This window comes from Spermophilus citellus (genome assembly GCF_964194105.1).
Source record: "Spermophilus citellus genome assembly, chromosome: 3".
Classification (NCBI taxonomy): Eukaryota; Metazoa; Chordata; class Mammalia; order Rodentia; family Sciuridae; genus Spermophilus; species Spermophilus citellus.
Window position 1 is genome coordinate 192,826,091 of NC_138184.1, and position 14,901 is coordinate 192,840,991.

Here is a 14,901-nt window from a genome sequence, read left to right on the forward strand (position 1 = left end):
TTAGTATTTTATGTATTTATGTATAATACTAATCTATTTTTAGTATCTATCATTTATAGATAATTTTTTGCTGGCATTTTATTCTAATACTAAATATCTGAGTATAATTTTAAAATTAAATTTGTTCATATTTGAATATGAGAGATGAAACTACAGCTAGGACTGCTAGTTGTTTGGTGGCTATATTAGTACATGTGAAAAATGCATCCACCTTGAAAAGCATGTCATTTATTTCTCTATATTGTGCCTTTGCATTTTGCTGAATAGTATTAAAGCAACCATTTTTATTCTTGGAAGAAATTATCTAATCAAATTAAATTCGTAGCCATGCTCTCATAACTAAGTAGACAAACCTACAAATATATTTTGTTTAACACAAACAAAACGAATAGTTGAATCTATGCTAACACCTGTGTTTGTTTACATTACAAATATTAAGGTTTGTTAATATTGTGAAGATATCGGATAACTTTTCTTATATAGAAAATCTTCCTATGCAGCTTAGGTAATGCTATTGAATTTATTTGCATCTTTACAAAACAAAAACATGTTCTTTACTCAAATAAGAATATCATAAGTGCTTTTTATAGACTAATTCTACAAGGAATAAAAAAGACATTGCTGTGGTTCTTGTTTACCGATAATATAATCTAAAAATGCAAAAATTAATAATATTTCTGGAAAGTTATATGAGCTCATCACAGCTAATAAGCTTCATGAAGGAAGTAGGATTTGAAGTGGCTTTGGGAAGGTACTACAGATTTTTTAACTAATCAATTATTCAACTCCACCAGTACAGAGCTTTTCTTTCTGTTTTCTTTTTTTTATTTGTTCCAACTAGTTATACATGAGAGTAGAATGCATTTCAACTCATTGTACACAAAGGGAGCACAACTTTTCATTTCTCTGGTTATACACAATGCAGAGTCACATCATTCATGCAATTGTACATTATATAGCTTAATAATGTCAGTTTCATTACACCATCTTTCCCACACCCATACCCCCACCTCTCCCCTCTGCCCAATCCAGAGTTTCTTCATTATTCTTTTGCCTCCACCACCCCATTATGAATCAGCATCCACATATCAAGGAAAACATTTAACATTTGATTTGGGGGATTGGCTTACTTTGCTTAGCATAATATTCTTCAACTCCATCTACGTAGTTGCAAATGCCATGATTTTATTCACTTTTAATGCTGAATAATATTCCATTGTGTATATATACCACAGTTTCTTTATCTATTTATCTATTAAAGGGCATCTAGGTTGCTCCCACAGTTTAGCTATTGTGAATTGAGCTGCTATAAACATTGATGTGGCTGTGTCATTATAATAAGCTGATTTTAAGTCCTTTGGGTATAGACCAAGGAGTGGGATAGATGGGTCAAATGGTGGTTCCATTCCAAATTTTCCAAGGAATCTTCATACTGCTTTCCAGATTGCAATTTTCAGTGCCACCATTAGTGTATGAGTGTACCTTTTTCCCTACATCCTCACCAACACTTGTTGCTTGTATTCTTGATAATTGCCATTCTGACTGGAGTGAGATGAAATCTTATAGTAGTTTTGATTGCATTTCTCTAATTTCTAGATATGTTGAACATTTTTTTATATATTTGTTGATGGATTGTATATCTTGTTTTGTGAATTGTCTGTTCAGTTTCTTAGCCCATTTATTGATTGAGTTATTTAGGTTTTTTGTTGTTGCTGTTGTTTTTGTTTTTGGTGTTAAGTTTTTTGAGTTATTTATATATTGAGTTTTTTATATATGCTCTGTCTGATGTGCATGTGGTAAAGATTTTCTCCCATTCTGTAGGCTCTCTTTCCACGTTACTGACAGTTGCCTTTGCTGAGAAGAAGCTTCTTAGTTTGAATCCATCCCATTTATTAATTCTTGATTTGATTTCTTGTGCTTTAGGAGTCTCGTTAAAGAAGTCAGGTCCTAAGCCAACACAATGAAGATTTTGGCCTACTTTTTTTTCTATTAGGCACATGGTCTCTGGTCTAGTTTCTAGGTCCTTGATCCATTTTGAGTTGAGTTTTGTGCATGTGGTTTAATTTTATTTTGCTGCATATGGATTTCTCAGCACCATTTGTTGAAGAGGCCATCTTTTCTCCAATGTATGCTTTTGGTGCTTTTGTCTGGTATAACTATTTATGTGGGTTTGTCTCTAGTACAGAGCTTTTTATATATGTAATATAGTTATAAAGAGAAAAAATATACAGAGGAAGAGAGAGAGGCAGACATACAAAGAGAGAAAGAGGAGAAAGGAAAGATCAAACAACCCAATTCTAAGTAAAGAAGCTGTAAGCACGATTTACAGCTAGTGCTTGTTTGCCTCATCAATGGCAGATAAGCAGCCTACTTATTTGTAAGGGATGGATAATATTTGCAGTCTATTAATTCATTGCCTTCCCATGAGAAAGAAAATCATCACAACGTTCTATCATGGGGAGGGATGGCTCAGTATATATTGGGAGACTTTCTGAGAATTGTCCACATAATTGATACTAATGTTATATGAAAATGATCAAGGAAGGATAAGAAATCTATCTAAGATGATATAAAATATGTATAATTTTGTAATAAATGGGTTATAAAGAACAACATTTGGTTATTATTTTACCTGATTTTCATGGATTAATATGTAAGTATAAGAATGAAAACTTGCTCATCACATAGAAAGTTGTGCTCCATGGTTAGTTAGCCTTGTGCTTAATGTGTCAATAATGCTCAGTACATAGCAGTTGAGTAGAAATCAGACACTGATCCCTCTCTATTGTCATACAAAAAACAGAAGCAACTCATAGAGCCCTTTTGCCACCACTCTCAGCTTATCTTCTGCTTAGACCTCTCACCTCCAGCTAATTGACTTTGAGGCTTTGAGCTCTAATTGTCTCATAAGAATGCAATGTTCATACACATGAAAGTGGGATTAAGAAGACTGCATGTGAATTGTTACAGTAAAATGGGCATGTCTTTCTCTGTGGTTAATTACCTGCATGAGGAGACAGAATTGTCAGTGTATTCTCTCATTGAACCAGACAGCTCTACCATGACAACAGGCTGCCTGTGTAAGCATATGCTATTGGTTATGGACACTGGTGAAGAGTTCAGCTGAGAGTCAGCACAAATCTGTTCCATTCCAGGAAATTTCCTCAAAGAATGCTCTTGGTTGTTAACATCTACCATATATTCTGCAGCTTCAAATGTAGACATTATAATTTAGAGTCCAATATACCTGTAGTTAAAGTAGAAATTAAATAGACAAAAGTTTGGATATAAATACTTCATTGATTAAATAAATATTAGAGATATTTAGAGGAAATAGCTATAGTATAAAAATAACTAGATGTATTTTCAATACTTATGATGTATTTAAATAGGATGCTCATGTGTATACTCCCTATTAAAGTATGGATTGAGGAAGTTGCTATATTTAAACAAGCACATATTATAACTACAAGTCATAAGTTTCAAACAATATTAAAAATAATGTTAAGGCACTTATTAAATTACTTTTTCTATTCAAAACAATATTGATATTAGCCAACCATGCTTATTTAAATCACCAAACAAAACAGAAACTAATATCTGTTAACAGTTCTTAATTTCAAGTTTTCTAAATTAAAGCAAATCTGGAATGAGTAACATGGTAAACTTAGTTTCAGCTAATTTTGCTTATTTCCTTGTATTTTCTATTTCCTAGGAATGGTTTAACAACTCTTAGAAAATAAGAAGCAATTCAGACGTTAGTTTTGAATTTGCTTTTGAACATTGTAGATGTTAGTGTATTTTCAATGAAATTGGAATTACACTTCCAAGTAGAAATTTAAAAATGTATAAACCAGTTTTACTCTGGAGTATAGAAGACATTATTCATAACAGCCTGAGAGTCTATGATGAGACTATCACTGCTCTTTACAGCTTTTGCGAGCAAGAGAAGCTGCCAATGACCGTCCAATCCTGTGTTATCACCAAGGAGTGCCAGGTGTCCGAGTGGCTGGAATGGAGCCCATGCTCAGCAACATGCCGTGATCCTGCCTCCCCAACAGGCACACGTGTCCGGACACGAACCATCAGGCAGTTTCCTATTGGCAGTGAAAAGGAATGTCCAGAACTTGAAGAAAAAGAACCCTGCGTGTCTCAAGGAGATGGAGTTGCCCTCTGTGCCACGTGAGTTAATAAAGAGCACAGTGTGCCTCACTTGTATGCTTGTTTAGCTATTTGATTTGAATTTAACAGTATGTTAAGAAATAGTGGGGGTTTTATTTTTTTATTTTTTTGGTGTGTGTGTGGTGGGGGGGGGATACCTGGGATTGAATTCAGGGGCACTCAATCACTGAGCCATATCCCCAGCCCTAATTTATATTTTATTTAGAGACAGGGTCTCATTGACTTGCTTAGCACCTTGCTATTGCTTGCTGTTGCTGAGGATGGCTTTGATCCATGGTTTTTCAATCCCCATTCTAAAAGGAAGAACAAACTTTCAAATCATAGGTTCCTATGATCCATTAAAATTCAGCCTCTGGGACTACAGGTATATGACATTGTGCCCGGCAGAAATAGTGATTTTTAACACATCTTAAACAGAAAAATAAAATATCTCTTTATAAAATCTATCCTAAAAAAATACTGGTTTTACAGAATAAAAGTGTTGTTAATAGCACTACTTCCAAATCTCCATAAGGCTAAAATTTTAGCAGCAATTATATAGTGATGAACTTTCTTTTTTTCCTCTTTAAAAAAATATTGGTTGTTTTTAGTTATGTACTGGGTGTTGGCAAACGTTTTCTGTTAAGGAGCAGCTCATAAATACATTAGGTTTATTAAACCACATAGGTTTCTGTTGTGATGATTCAACACTACCATTGGAGCTACACACAATATGTAAACAAATTAATGAGTCTTTGTTTTAATAAAACTTTATTTACAAAAACAGACAGTAAGTTGATTTGCTCCTTAATCCATGATTTTTCAATCCCCATTCTAAAAGGAAGAACAAACTTTCAAATCATAGGTTCCTATGATCTATTAAAATTCAGTAATGTATTGGACAAACCATAATCAATCAAGTAAAATACTACATCAAAATAATGAGACTTTAAAGCCTCGAAGATAAGAATTGTATTTATTTTTATGTGTTTGTTGTTTTAGCACCAGCATACATCATAAGACCTGGCACGCAATAAGCGCCCAATAAATGCTCACTGAATTTAAATAAAATTAGACTAGTTCTGAAATATTTGGCATTATAACAAGATTATTTTTGTCCTTAAAATATCATTCCAAAGCATTACTGTGAATTATGTTGGCAATAATAATATTTCAGCTTAATTTGAATATCAAATGTAGAGAATCTTAGTCTCTCAATAGAAATGCATAAAATTCATTGAGAGCTTCCCTGGAATATTCTACATACCTAAAGAACATTCATACAATTTGGGCTTTATGAACCAGTGAGGAGGCAAATTAATATTACTATTCCCACTAAATCTAATAACAAAAATTAATGATGATTTATAAGATATCTTCATTTCTGCTATGTCTTAGACTCACTCCTCTGTTTCCCTCTTACCATCTTGACCTGTCCCACTGACTTTCGTGGACCCTCTCCATATCATAGGCACAAGGATACGTCAGGATTTCCAGAGTGTTTTCTCTCCTATGAGTTTCTTCTATTTTTTCTTAAATTAGTACCTTATTCTTTCAAATACTATAAACAAATACTATTAACAAAGTAAGTAAATATCTTTGAGTTTCTTTTCTTACTTTGTTGGAGTACCATTTTTCTAAAATGTATTATCTATTATGTTTATTAAAATCTGTTCCTTCTCATAAAACTCCTCACCTTGACCTAATTATAAATCCATTTTAGTTTTTTTTAATCACCATTTTAGCTTCCCTAGCAAATTACTTATTTGGTTTTAATTCCTTCTACCCTGCCCTCATAGCCAGGTATCAATTATCCACGTGTCTAGAATTGACATGAACACTGTCCTTCTTTTAGGAACAAATGTCAAGATTGTCTTTCCTTAATGACCCAGATCTATATTGAGTTATACCATGAATCTCCACTAATACAAATGAAAAACAAGTATGAATCTCAGTATTACTGTCAAGAAACTTATCACTGATAGAAGTATCCAGAACAGACATCTGTGGGCCCCTTTAATCCTTCTGTCTGATGGAGAGGAGTATTAGCATGGTCATTTATACCTATTTTGGCTGGTAATATAATTACCAAGGTAGCATCTTGGTTAAAGTGACACCAAGTGCTCTATGAGCCATTTCTTTAGGCTTTTAGAATATCCATTTTCTTAGAGGGGAGAAATGACATCACTTTCTATCTTCAGTGGCATCAGAAATGGTTCCCTGGCTATCTCCTCAAGTATGTGTTGGACTGACAGTCCCCCGACATTTCTTTCACATCATAATCTTGATTGGAGCTTTAATTGAGAATCACAGATGGTCTTTCCTGTGTTGCACTGATTAGAAATGTCAGCTCTTTTCATCATTCATCAGCACTTATCAGGAATGCTCAGCATTACAGAAGAAAAAAAATTTATTCTTGAAAACTCTGAATTTCCTGTTATATTTTTAAATCGTAAAACACAATTAGAATTTTGCTTCAGTAGGAAGAAGCAATTTTCATTCATTTTCTTAAAGACAAAACAAACATTTGGGTTCATCATCGCATAGAATATTTTCTTAGATTCAATCCTCCTTCGTTTATGAGCTTCCAGAAAGGCCAGGCTTGGGTTCAGCTTAATTGAACATAAAATTTCATGTTTTCAGCATTATGCTCTCTTTTCATAAAATATTTATAAGGAACTTCCAGTAGTAGCAATTAAAACAGGATCACTCTAAATGTAACCCCTTTTTAAATGGAGCGCCGCTGAGGATAAAGGAAGGATTGAAATTGGATGTGCAAGGCCCTTGTAAAGTCAGTGATGGAGTCCAGAGGAAAATGTTTTTAGGTTAATTATTAGAATACAAGATGAGACGAGTGGAGAAGCATTTTATTCGATAAGCATGGTGGGCGCTGGCATTTTCTGTCTTTAGGTATGGCTGGACAACAACAGAGTGGACCGAGTGCCGCGTGGACCCTTTGCTGAGCCAACAAGACAAGAGACGTGGCAACCAGACAGCCCTCTGTGGAGGAGGCATCCAGACCCGAGAGGCATACTGCGTGGGAACCAATGGAAATCTCCTCGCGCACTTAAATACCCGCAAGGACAGAGAAGGTACTTTCTACTTTCTTCTAAATGATTCATTCCTGGACAGGGTGCCTGTGATGGCTCTGGAGTCACATTTACAGGGCCATTTGGGGGCACAAAGAACAGCATTTCTGTTCACATTATGGTTGGTCTCCATTATGGTAAACTGTAAATCACATAATAATTGTTAAAAAAAAAAAAAAACAAGATACAACTTCATCTTTGGTCAGCTTTGATTTGCTGAGGAGTCTCTTTTTAAAATTTTTGACTAAAACGCCTTCATGACTCACTTTTGCATAAAATTTAGCAGCAATATTTATAAAACTAAAATATTTTATTTTGTAAGTATACACAGAATGCCAGTATACAAAGTGCAAAATTTTCAAAACCTGCTTGTAAAACAATAAATCTTATCTTATTTTGTTAAAACAGGTTAATTATGATATTGAGTAAATATTTTAATTGAATTTAAGTGAAGTAAATTGAGAATAAAAAGTACAGTATAAGGAAGCTTTAACCCAAAGTCATGCCCACCACTACCACCTTTGGTAGTTTGGCACACATATTTTAGATTTTTTAAAAAATCTCAGTTTGGGAACCAGATGCAATAAATGTGCAAAAGAATAAGTGAATCCAATATGGCATAGGTTAAAATTATACATTACTATATATTAACATACATTATTATATATTGACATCATTCTAAAATTCTCATCAACACTGGATAAATTTTATAGTAAATGAGTATATCTAAAGTTCTTAAAAAATATGAATGAATTTCAGCAGTGCTATAAGCCATCTTTCTTACACTGTCTTGGTCTGAAGAACAACAGGACTTCTATCACTAAACATTCAACATATATCAGCTGGTAGCCAACAGAGTTCCAAAAATGCCATAAGATAGGATAAAAATATTCATACAGGCTTCATGTCATGAAAGTCTTCAAATCTTTCATGATAGCACCAAAACCAAACAATATTTAAACCCAAGATGAAGACATTATACTGAGTTTTATAATGACTGTTGGGGGATCATAGAAACAGACTCCTCTAAAGTAGAGGTTGCCACGTGAGCCAGGTGTTGGTGGACACACTGCTTACAGATAAATGAATGAGGAATGCAGGAGGGAGTTTTTTCCAGGCAGAGGGAACTGTGTGTATTGAGGCACAACACTAGAGAAAAGCAAAGACAAAGCGTACATCTTTAAACACAAGCATGTTGTATGCCAAGGACAGGATTGAATTTCCTAGGGAGTGAGTTGTTTGGAAAAGGTTTATAATAGAGAAAAAGATCTTAGTTGATACCAACAAAAGAAAAAGAAAACTGTTCAGGGAAGGAATCTAACAAATTTGATCAAAAAGAAGGAAAAGAACAAAGAGAAATGAATGTTTTATAAACAGAAAGAGAGCTTCTTTACCACCACACAAAGAAGTGACAGCAGTGACCAGTAACTCAAGAAAGATAAGCACTGAAGTTTTGCATTTGCTACTTCCAAACTTTAATTGTTCTGTATCCACTAATTTTACACAGCATGTCAACTCATTTAGGAATCTAGCCTAGGGATACATTTTACTACTAATGTATCTTGAGGTTGTAAGAAAGTAGCATAAAACATGTAATGTTAGTACATTAATATTTTCTTGGCCACTTTAATGGCTGTATTTTTAACACTCTTAGGTAGATTTATTATAGCAGTCTTCTCAGAGTAGTATAATTTCATTGCTGGAGGTGGATCAGATTTTAGTTTCTGAATATCAATTATGTCTGATAGGTTATTACTTTCAAAAGGTCCTTGAGAATTTGGAATTGCAACTGGATATTTTTTAAATCATTTTTTTTCAAAGTCCTCTCATACCCCTGGCAAACCACTGCGGAGCACCAGAAATGAAAGTCAGAGAAAAAAGAACTGGCACACACATACACACACAGTATCATTATTAAGACGTATCTGTTAGACTAAAGCAAATGTCAAGGCAAAAGTCAATAGATATGGAAGTAATTACTTCAACTACAATTAATATTATAATGTAAATGAGTAACTTAGGAATTTGTGTCCATTCATATTATATTATTAAGACTACTGATAAGTTTTTGCAGAAACAGTTGATTCTTCTCAAAAATTACAGCTTTCCTTTTCAGAACTTAGCCTTTCCCCCCAGCAGCTCTTAACATTTCCCAACAGGAAACTATCTGATAGATTAGCATCCCAGGGGTAATACATGCTTAATGGAGTACAGTTAGCCTGTAGAAAGTTGTTCACAGGAGCTCTTCCTTCAGTAAATATGAAAAATTCAAAGCTCATGTAAAAAGATAGAGAGAAGCCTCTCAAATTAGCTCCCTCAACCAATCTTGATACGAACACACTAACTTCAAGAGACCTTGACTATGTAACCAGGACCAAGAGCAGGCATACTGTACTTATTTTGAAAAACAAAGTCTATGCTATTCCTTTTGCTCACTCACATTGTTCTATACATACACTGTTTTCACATGTAACCGTACTGTAACTCAAAATAAAACACATTAACTAAAAAATAAGCTTCTTGATACAAATATAAAGGAAATAAAGTAATTGGTAATTTCTTTATTTTCTTGGTAGATCACCTTATACAGGGGAATAATAACAACCATGTTACCCTGTCCATATTACTTTATTTTATTCATTGGTGTATGCATTATATTAAATGATTCATACAACACTGGCAAAAAAAAAATGAAAAAAGAAAAAGAAAAACCTCCTGCTTGAGTAACTTAGGAATTTCCAAAAAATCAAAATATTTATATGTTTAAAGTACTCACAAATTATTTAGGATAATATTCACAACTTGGTATGTTATTTGTGTCAATGAATTATGCGATCAGAATATTGATTAAGTTGGTGACAGAATTTATAAACTATATTCACTTGATTTTGCCAAGAGCCTACCTTTTATTCACATACTGCTGCTTACTATTGTCAACCCTCTCAATCCTGACAATTTCCCCCACAGTATTCAGGTGAGCAAAAGGTCCATTGCATCACTCTAGAGTTGGATATGTTTTTCACTGAGAAAGTTAATAGTAAAACCATTGACAGTTTGTTTTGAGCCAGTCAATCAGGATTCTAGTAGGCTGTGAAAAAAAAAGTCCAACTGTTGTGAAATTATATTAATAATTTTAATTAATGTAATTATAATAATAACTATTATTATAATTAAATAATTATATTATGTTGGTATAATATCCACCCTTATGAGAATATTACAGAAAGAAGTCTAACCCAAGGGGAGGCTATCCTAGAAATCTAGTGAAAATATTGCTGATTATTGGATACATGGAGTGACATTAGATTTTATTCAGAATAATTTTTAAAATTCTTCCTGTTGGTTCAAATTGAACATGGTTTTAAATGAGATAATCTAAAAGTATTGATTGAAAAACACTTTGAAACTTGAAGTGATTTATATTTTAGGGACCTTAAGTCAGAACATTCCTCTGTAGAAATCTCATCAAATACTCAAAATTAAAATCTGGAAAAGGTCAGCGGTATTGGCATTATTAAGAAAAGAAGTCCACAAAATGAACCTGTTTGGTGACATAGAATGAGATACATCAGCAGAAAATATTGGAGGGTCAATGCTAAAATAGATGGAGGGAAGAGTATATGAACTTTGAATGGACAGGCAGAAGGGCAAATAAAGAACTCATGCTTTCCCATATTCTGCAAAGAAATGAGGATAAAATAGTCATGCCATGCCTAAATAGAATGCAAACTCACTACAATTTTACTTTTATAGCTTCCACAAATGAACTCACCTTATTCAAAGGTTTTTATTTAAAAAAAAAGAAAACTAAAGGAAGGCTATGCTTATGGTGCTATTTCCCTATTATTTCAAAAAGTAAATATCACAGTATGTCAAAGTCGAGAGCTGCACCTTTCCTATCCATCACTTTTGAAATACAGGTAGGTGAGAATATTTTACATGACATTTTCATCAGAGATATGTATTAAAGAACTCTAGGCTTGGGAGTCTCCATAGGTTCCCTGATTGAATCTTTAAAGCAACAAGGAAAGATAGTGGTTTACCTTTACTTTCTACATTACAAGAAATATATCAAAGTTTCCCCATGAAATATAAGTGATTTCATGTTTCTTGACTTCCTATGACATTGCTATGTGGATGTAAATTACGGAAAAACATTAAAAGATTTCTGAGTTACTGAATTCTAAAACTTTCACTATGCTATAATTATACAAACAGGTATAAAATTTGGATATGAACACTTGTTGAGGGACATTAGGTATTAACAGTTTTTATAATTTATCATATTTCTTAGTATTCCATTTGGGGCTGAGCTAATGGCTACATTTTGAAAATAAAGTCTACAGTGTAAATGCAATGAGATACATTCATAATATAGTAGATTCAATTATAATATTATTATAGAATAATTAAAACTTAGAAAATCCCTGAAGGAATTGGAGCCACCTTGTCAGTCAGTCCTCTGGATATCTTGTAGCAAAGAAGGCTGTTACCCTCTGAAGTTTCTCTGTGATCAGTGGAATATAAAATGGAAAGTGAGATGCCAAGAGGTTTCAGCCATTGGGATGAAAGCTAATAAAAACTCACCTGCTGGGAATTAGATTAAGATATTTAGTGTTCTACCTAGAGGAAACTTAGACATTTTACTGAAGGAAGAACTTACTGATGAGATTTCAGGAAGTTTTCACCCAAAAAGGCAATAAAAGGAAAATATAATGAGGAAGCTCAGAAGGTAGCTAAACATAAAAGCTGTGCTCATATGCCCCCCTTTTTGTATTTTTTAAAATTCTTTTTAGTGATATACAACACCACAGCACACCCTAACATGACCATAAAAGAATGGAACACAACCTTCTCCAATTTAGTCCACAGCACTGATTTAGGTGCTTAAAAATTATTTGTTTTTTGACATAATTACTGTCTCCTTGTAAAATCTTCCTGAAAATCATCTCTCAAATGTTTCAACTATACCTTCTCCTTTTAAAAATAGTCTCTATCTTTGGGCTGGGGTTGTGGCTCAGAGGTAGAGAGCTTGCCAAGCACGCATGAGGCCCTGGGTTCGATCCTTAGCACCACATAAGAATGAAATAAAGATGATGTGTCCAACTACAACTAAATTTTTTTTAAAAATAGTCTTTATTTTAGGATGAGGCCATATTCACACTCACCCTAACTTTCACCCAAAGAACTAGTCATACCTCAGAATTTAAAAAGAGGACACAAGATCCAGTTGTCAGATAAGTGACAAGAGTCAAGATTAATGTACTTTGATCATTTTAGACAGTCACTGAAGAGAAGTTTTGATATATCTTTTTTCTTTTCTAATTATATTAGATCACGTAAAAATCTTTTGATTTTTCATTGTAAGATTACTTTCAAAAGAACACCAAATAGAAATCAGGAATCCTGTTTTTTTTTTTTCTTTTATTTCCGCTTGACCTTACTACTCTAATACACATGATTTTTTTTTTGCCTTAACATACCTATTTCCAAATGAATCTAATATTCCACTTTCAACAATATGCCAGATTAGATTAACTGAAGACCATCCTTGATAAAACAGCTAGACATGCAAGATACTATATATTTATAAAACCTTTTAGGGGCAGACTGAGCTTGATTAATTGGTTCCCAGAATAAACCAGTGTGATTAATCTGAAGCTTTCTCTGGTTGCCCTGGGGTGGGGATGGTGTAGAAGCATGGTTATGGTTATACATTACCAGACCTTGTGATACAGAACATGACATTGAGCATTTAGTCAGTGATACAGAGTACAAGCAGAAATACTACATTACTTCATCAACCTTAAAGGGTTACAGCATCAGGTGAGCAGAGAGGCTCAACTTCCCTTTATAGGGAAATGACCATGAAGCAGGTCAGCCTCAACTTCAGGCCAGTGGGAAATGAGCTTTTCCAAAGAATGACAACTATTGACCTGTTCTCACACTAGTTCTAGTTTCAAATTTATAGCTATTTCCATGAGTCCAAAATCCAGAAAGCTGAGAAGTTAATATAAGAAATGGTATAAGGCCAATGGTACTTCCTGAAACTAGGAAAAACAGAGGCCATCTAGACAGCAATACTTTAATCACAGGATTCTCCCTGCTAAACTGTACCTCCAAAATTACAAATTGCATGAGGAAAAATACTCTCTAGGACACAGGACTTAAAATGCCTAGTAATCAGTAAGATTAGACACTCAAGACTGGAAATACTATAAATACTGGGTAGAGACCATAAAATATATATACTAAAATGTTATTGAAAACCTAAAAGAAAACATGTAAAACACACAAAAAAAAAATTGAGTCACAATGAAAAAGACAGATTTTTTTAAAATGACATAGGAGTTCCAGACTGAAAAAATACATTTATCGGAGATTCAACAAATGGATAGGTTAGACAGATGGAGCTAAATTATTCAATAGGCAACAGAGAATAGAAGTTGAAAATAAAAATGAAGATGACAATCATACAGATTTGAACAAGTAGGTAGGGGGTGATTCACAGGTGAAAGACAAGAATCAGTAAATGTAGTAATAACATAAGCAATAATAATATATCCACATCCACACCTAGATACAATCTAGTGAGATTTCACCTCACCAGTTACAAAAGTATATTAAAAGGAGTAAAGAAAGAAAGATATTAATTACAAGGAAATTAACAGTTAAGTTCTCAACAGTTGATAAAACAAGCAAAATAGTATGAGATATATTTAAAGTATTGAGAGGAAAATAACTGCCAAGTTAAAATTATTCACTCAGTTACATAACATTCAAATGTCTGAGCAAAATTAAGACAAAGGCAAAAGAAGGGTTACTGCCAATACACCTCCCTGGGACCAACTGCTACAGGATGATGTTGAGGAAGCAGGGCAGTAAACCAAAAAAGAGCAGGAGTCAAGATGAGGAAAGAATTTGGTTAAACACCTGGGCAGCTTAAATAAGCATCAATGTGTATGAACAATACTAATAACCATAATGTTTAATTAGCTGATGAACAATAATATATGGCAGGAAGACACAATAATGGCTATATTGCTTAGGAACAGGGTGAAGGCACTAAAGAGTCTATATTTTATTAAGTCATTAAGCATGTGAAGAATTTAAGAGTAACAATAGAGCAAATGTACATATTTTAGCTTAATAATCATTACTATATAATTGTATAATTATATGTTTTATTGTAAACAAAATCAATTACTAATATATAATGCATATTTGTATATATTCTAATCCAATAGATAAAATGAAAGGGACTGGATAAAATTGAATCAGTTTAATTAAAGTACTACATAAGGGATAAGTATGAATCATTTTTTTATACATAGATGATCTAATAGTAAATAAAAAAGACCAGAAAAGGGGTTTAAAAATGTCAGAGCTGAAGGTTACTACAGAGAACCATTCCGATTTAATTATGAACTACATCTATAAGACCAATCAACTGTATTACAAATGTTTGCTGTGATCAAACTATATAATCTAAACATTCACTGCTGCTGGCAAATGCAAACAGATGAACAGGTCACACATTGCACTTCCCAGTCAATAATGTCATCTTTACATACAAAGCACAGATGAAATTTTTATTTTATCAAGGCAATGAGATTAACTTAAATCACATATGTATACAATGTCAGAAGTA

At 33.4% G+C, this 14,901-nt stretch overlaps 2 protein-coding genes across 3 annotated transcripts in view; one reads left to right on the forward strand and one right to left on the reverse strand.

Annotated features, from left to right (window-relative positions):
• Positions 1-14,901, forward strand: part of THSD7A (thrombospondin type 1 domain containing 7A) — a 394,233-nt gene that overhangs the window by 195,752 nt on the left and 183,580 nt on the right. The window contains exons 3-4 of the mRNA XM_081283672.1: positions 3,934-4,182; positions 7,072-7,253. Of these exons, the coding sequence (XP_081139798.1) occupies positions 3,934-4,182; positions 7,072-7,253 (431 nt within the window). The remainder of the gene's footprint in view (positions 1-3,933; positions 4,183-7,071; positions 7,254-14,901) is intronic.
• The window catches only part of PHF14 (PHD finger protein 14), a 604,994-nt gene that overhangs the window by 28,017 nt on the left and 562,076 nt on the right, over positions 1-14,901 (reverse strand). The window lies entirely within an intron of this gene.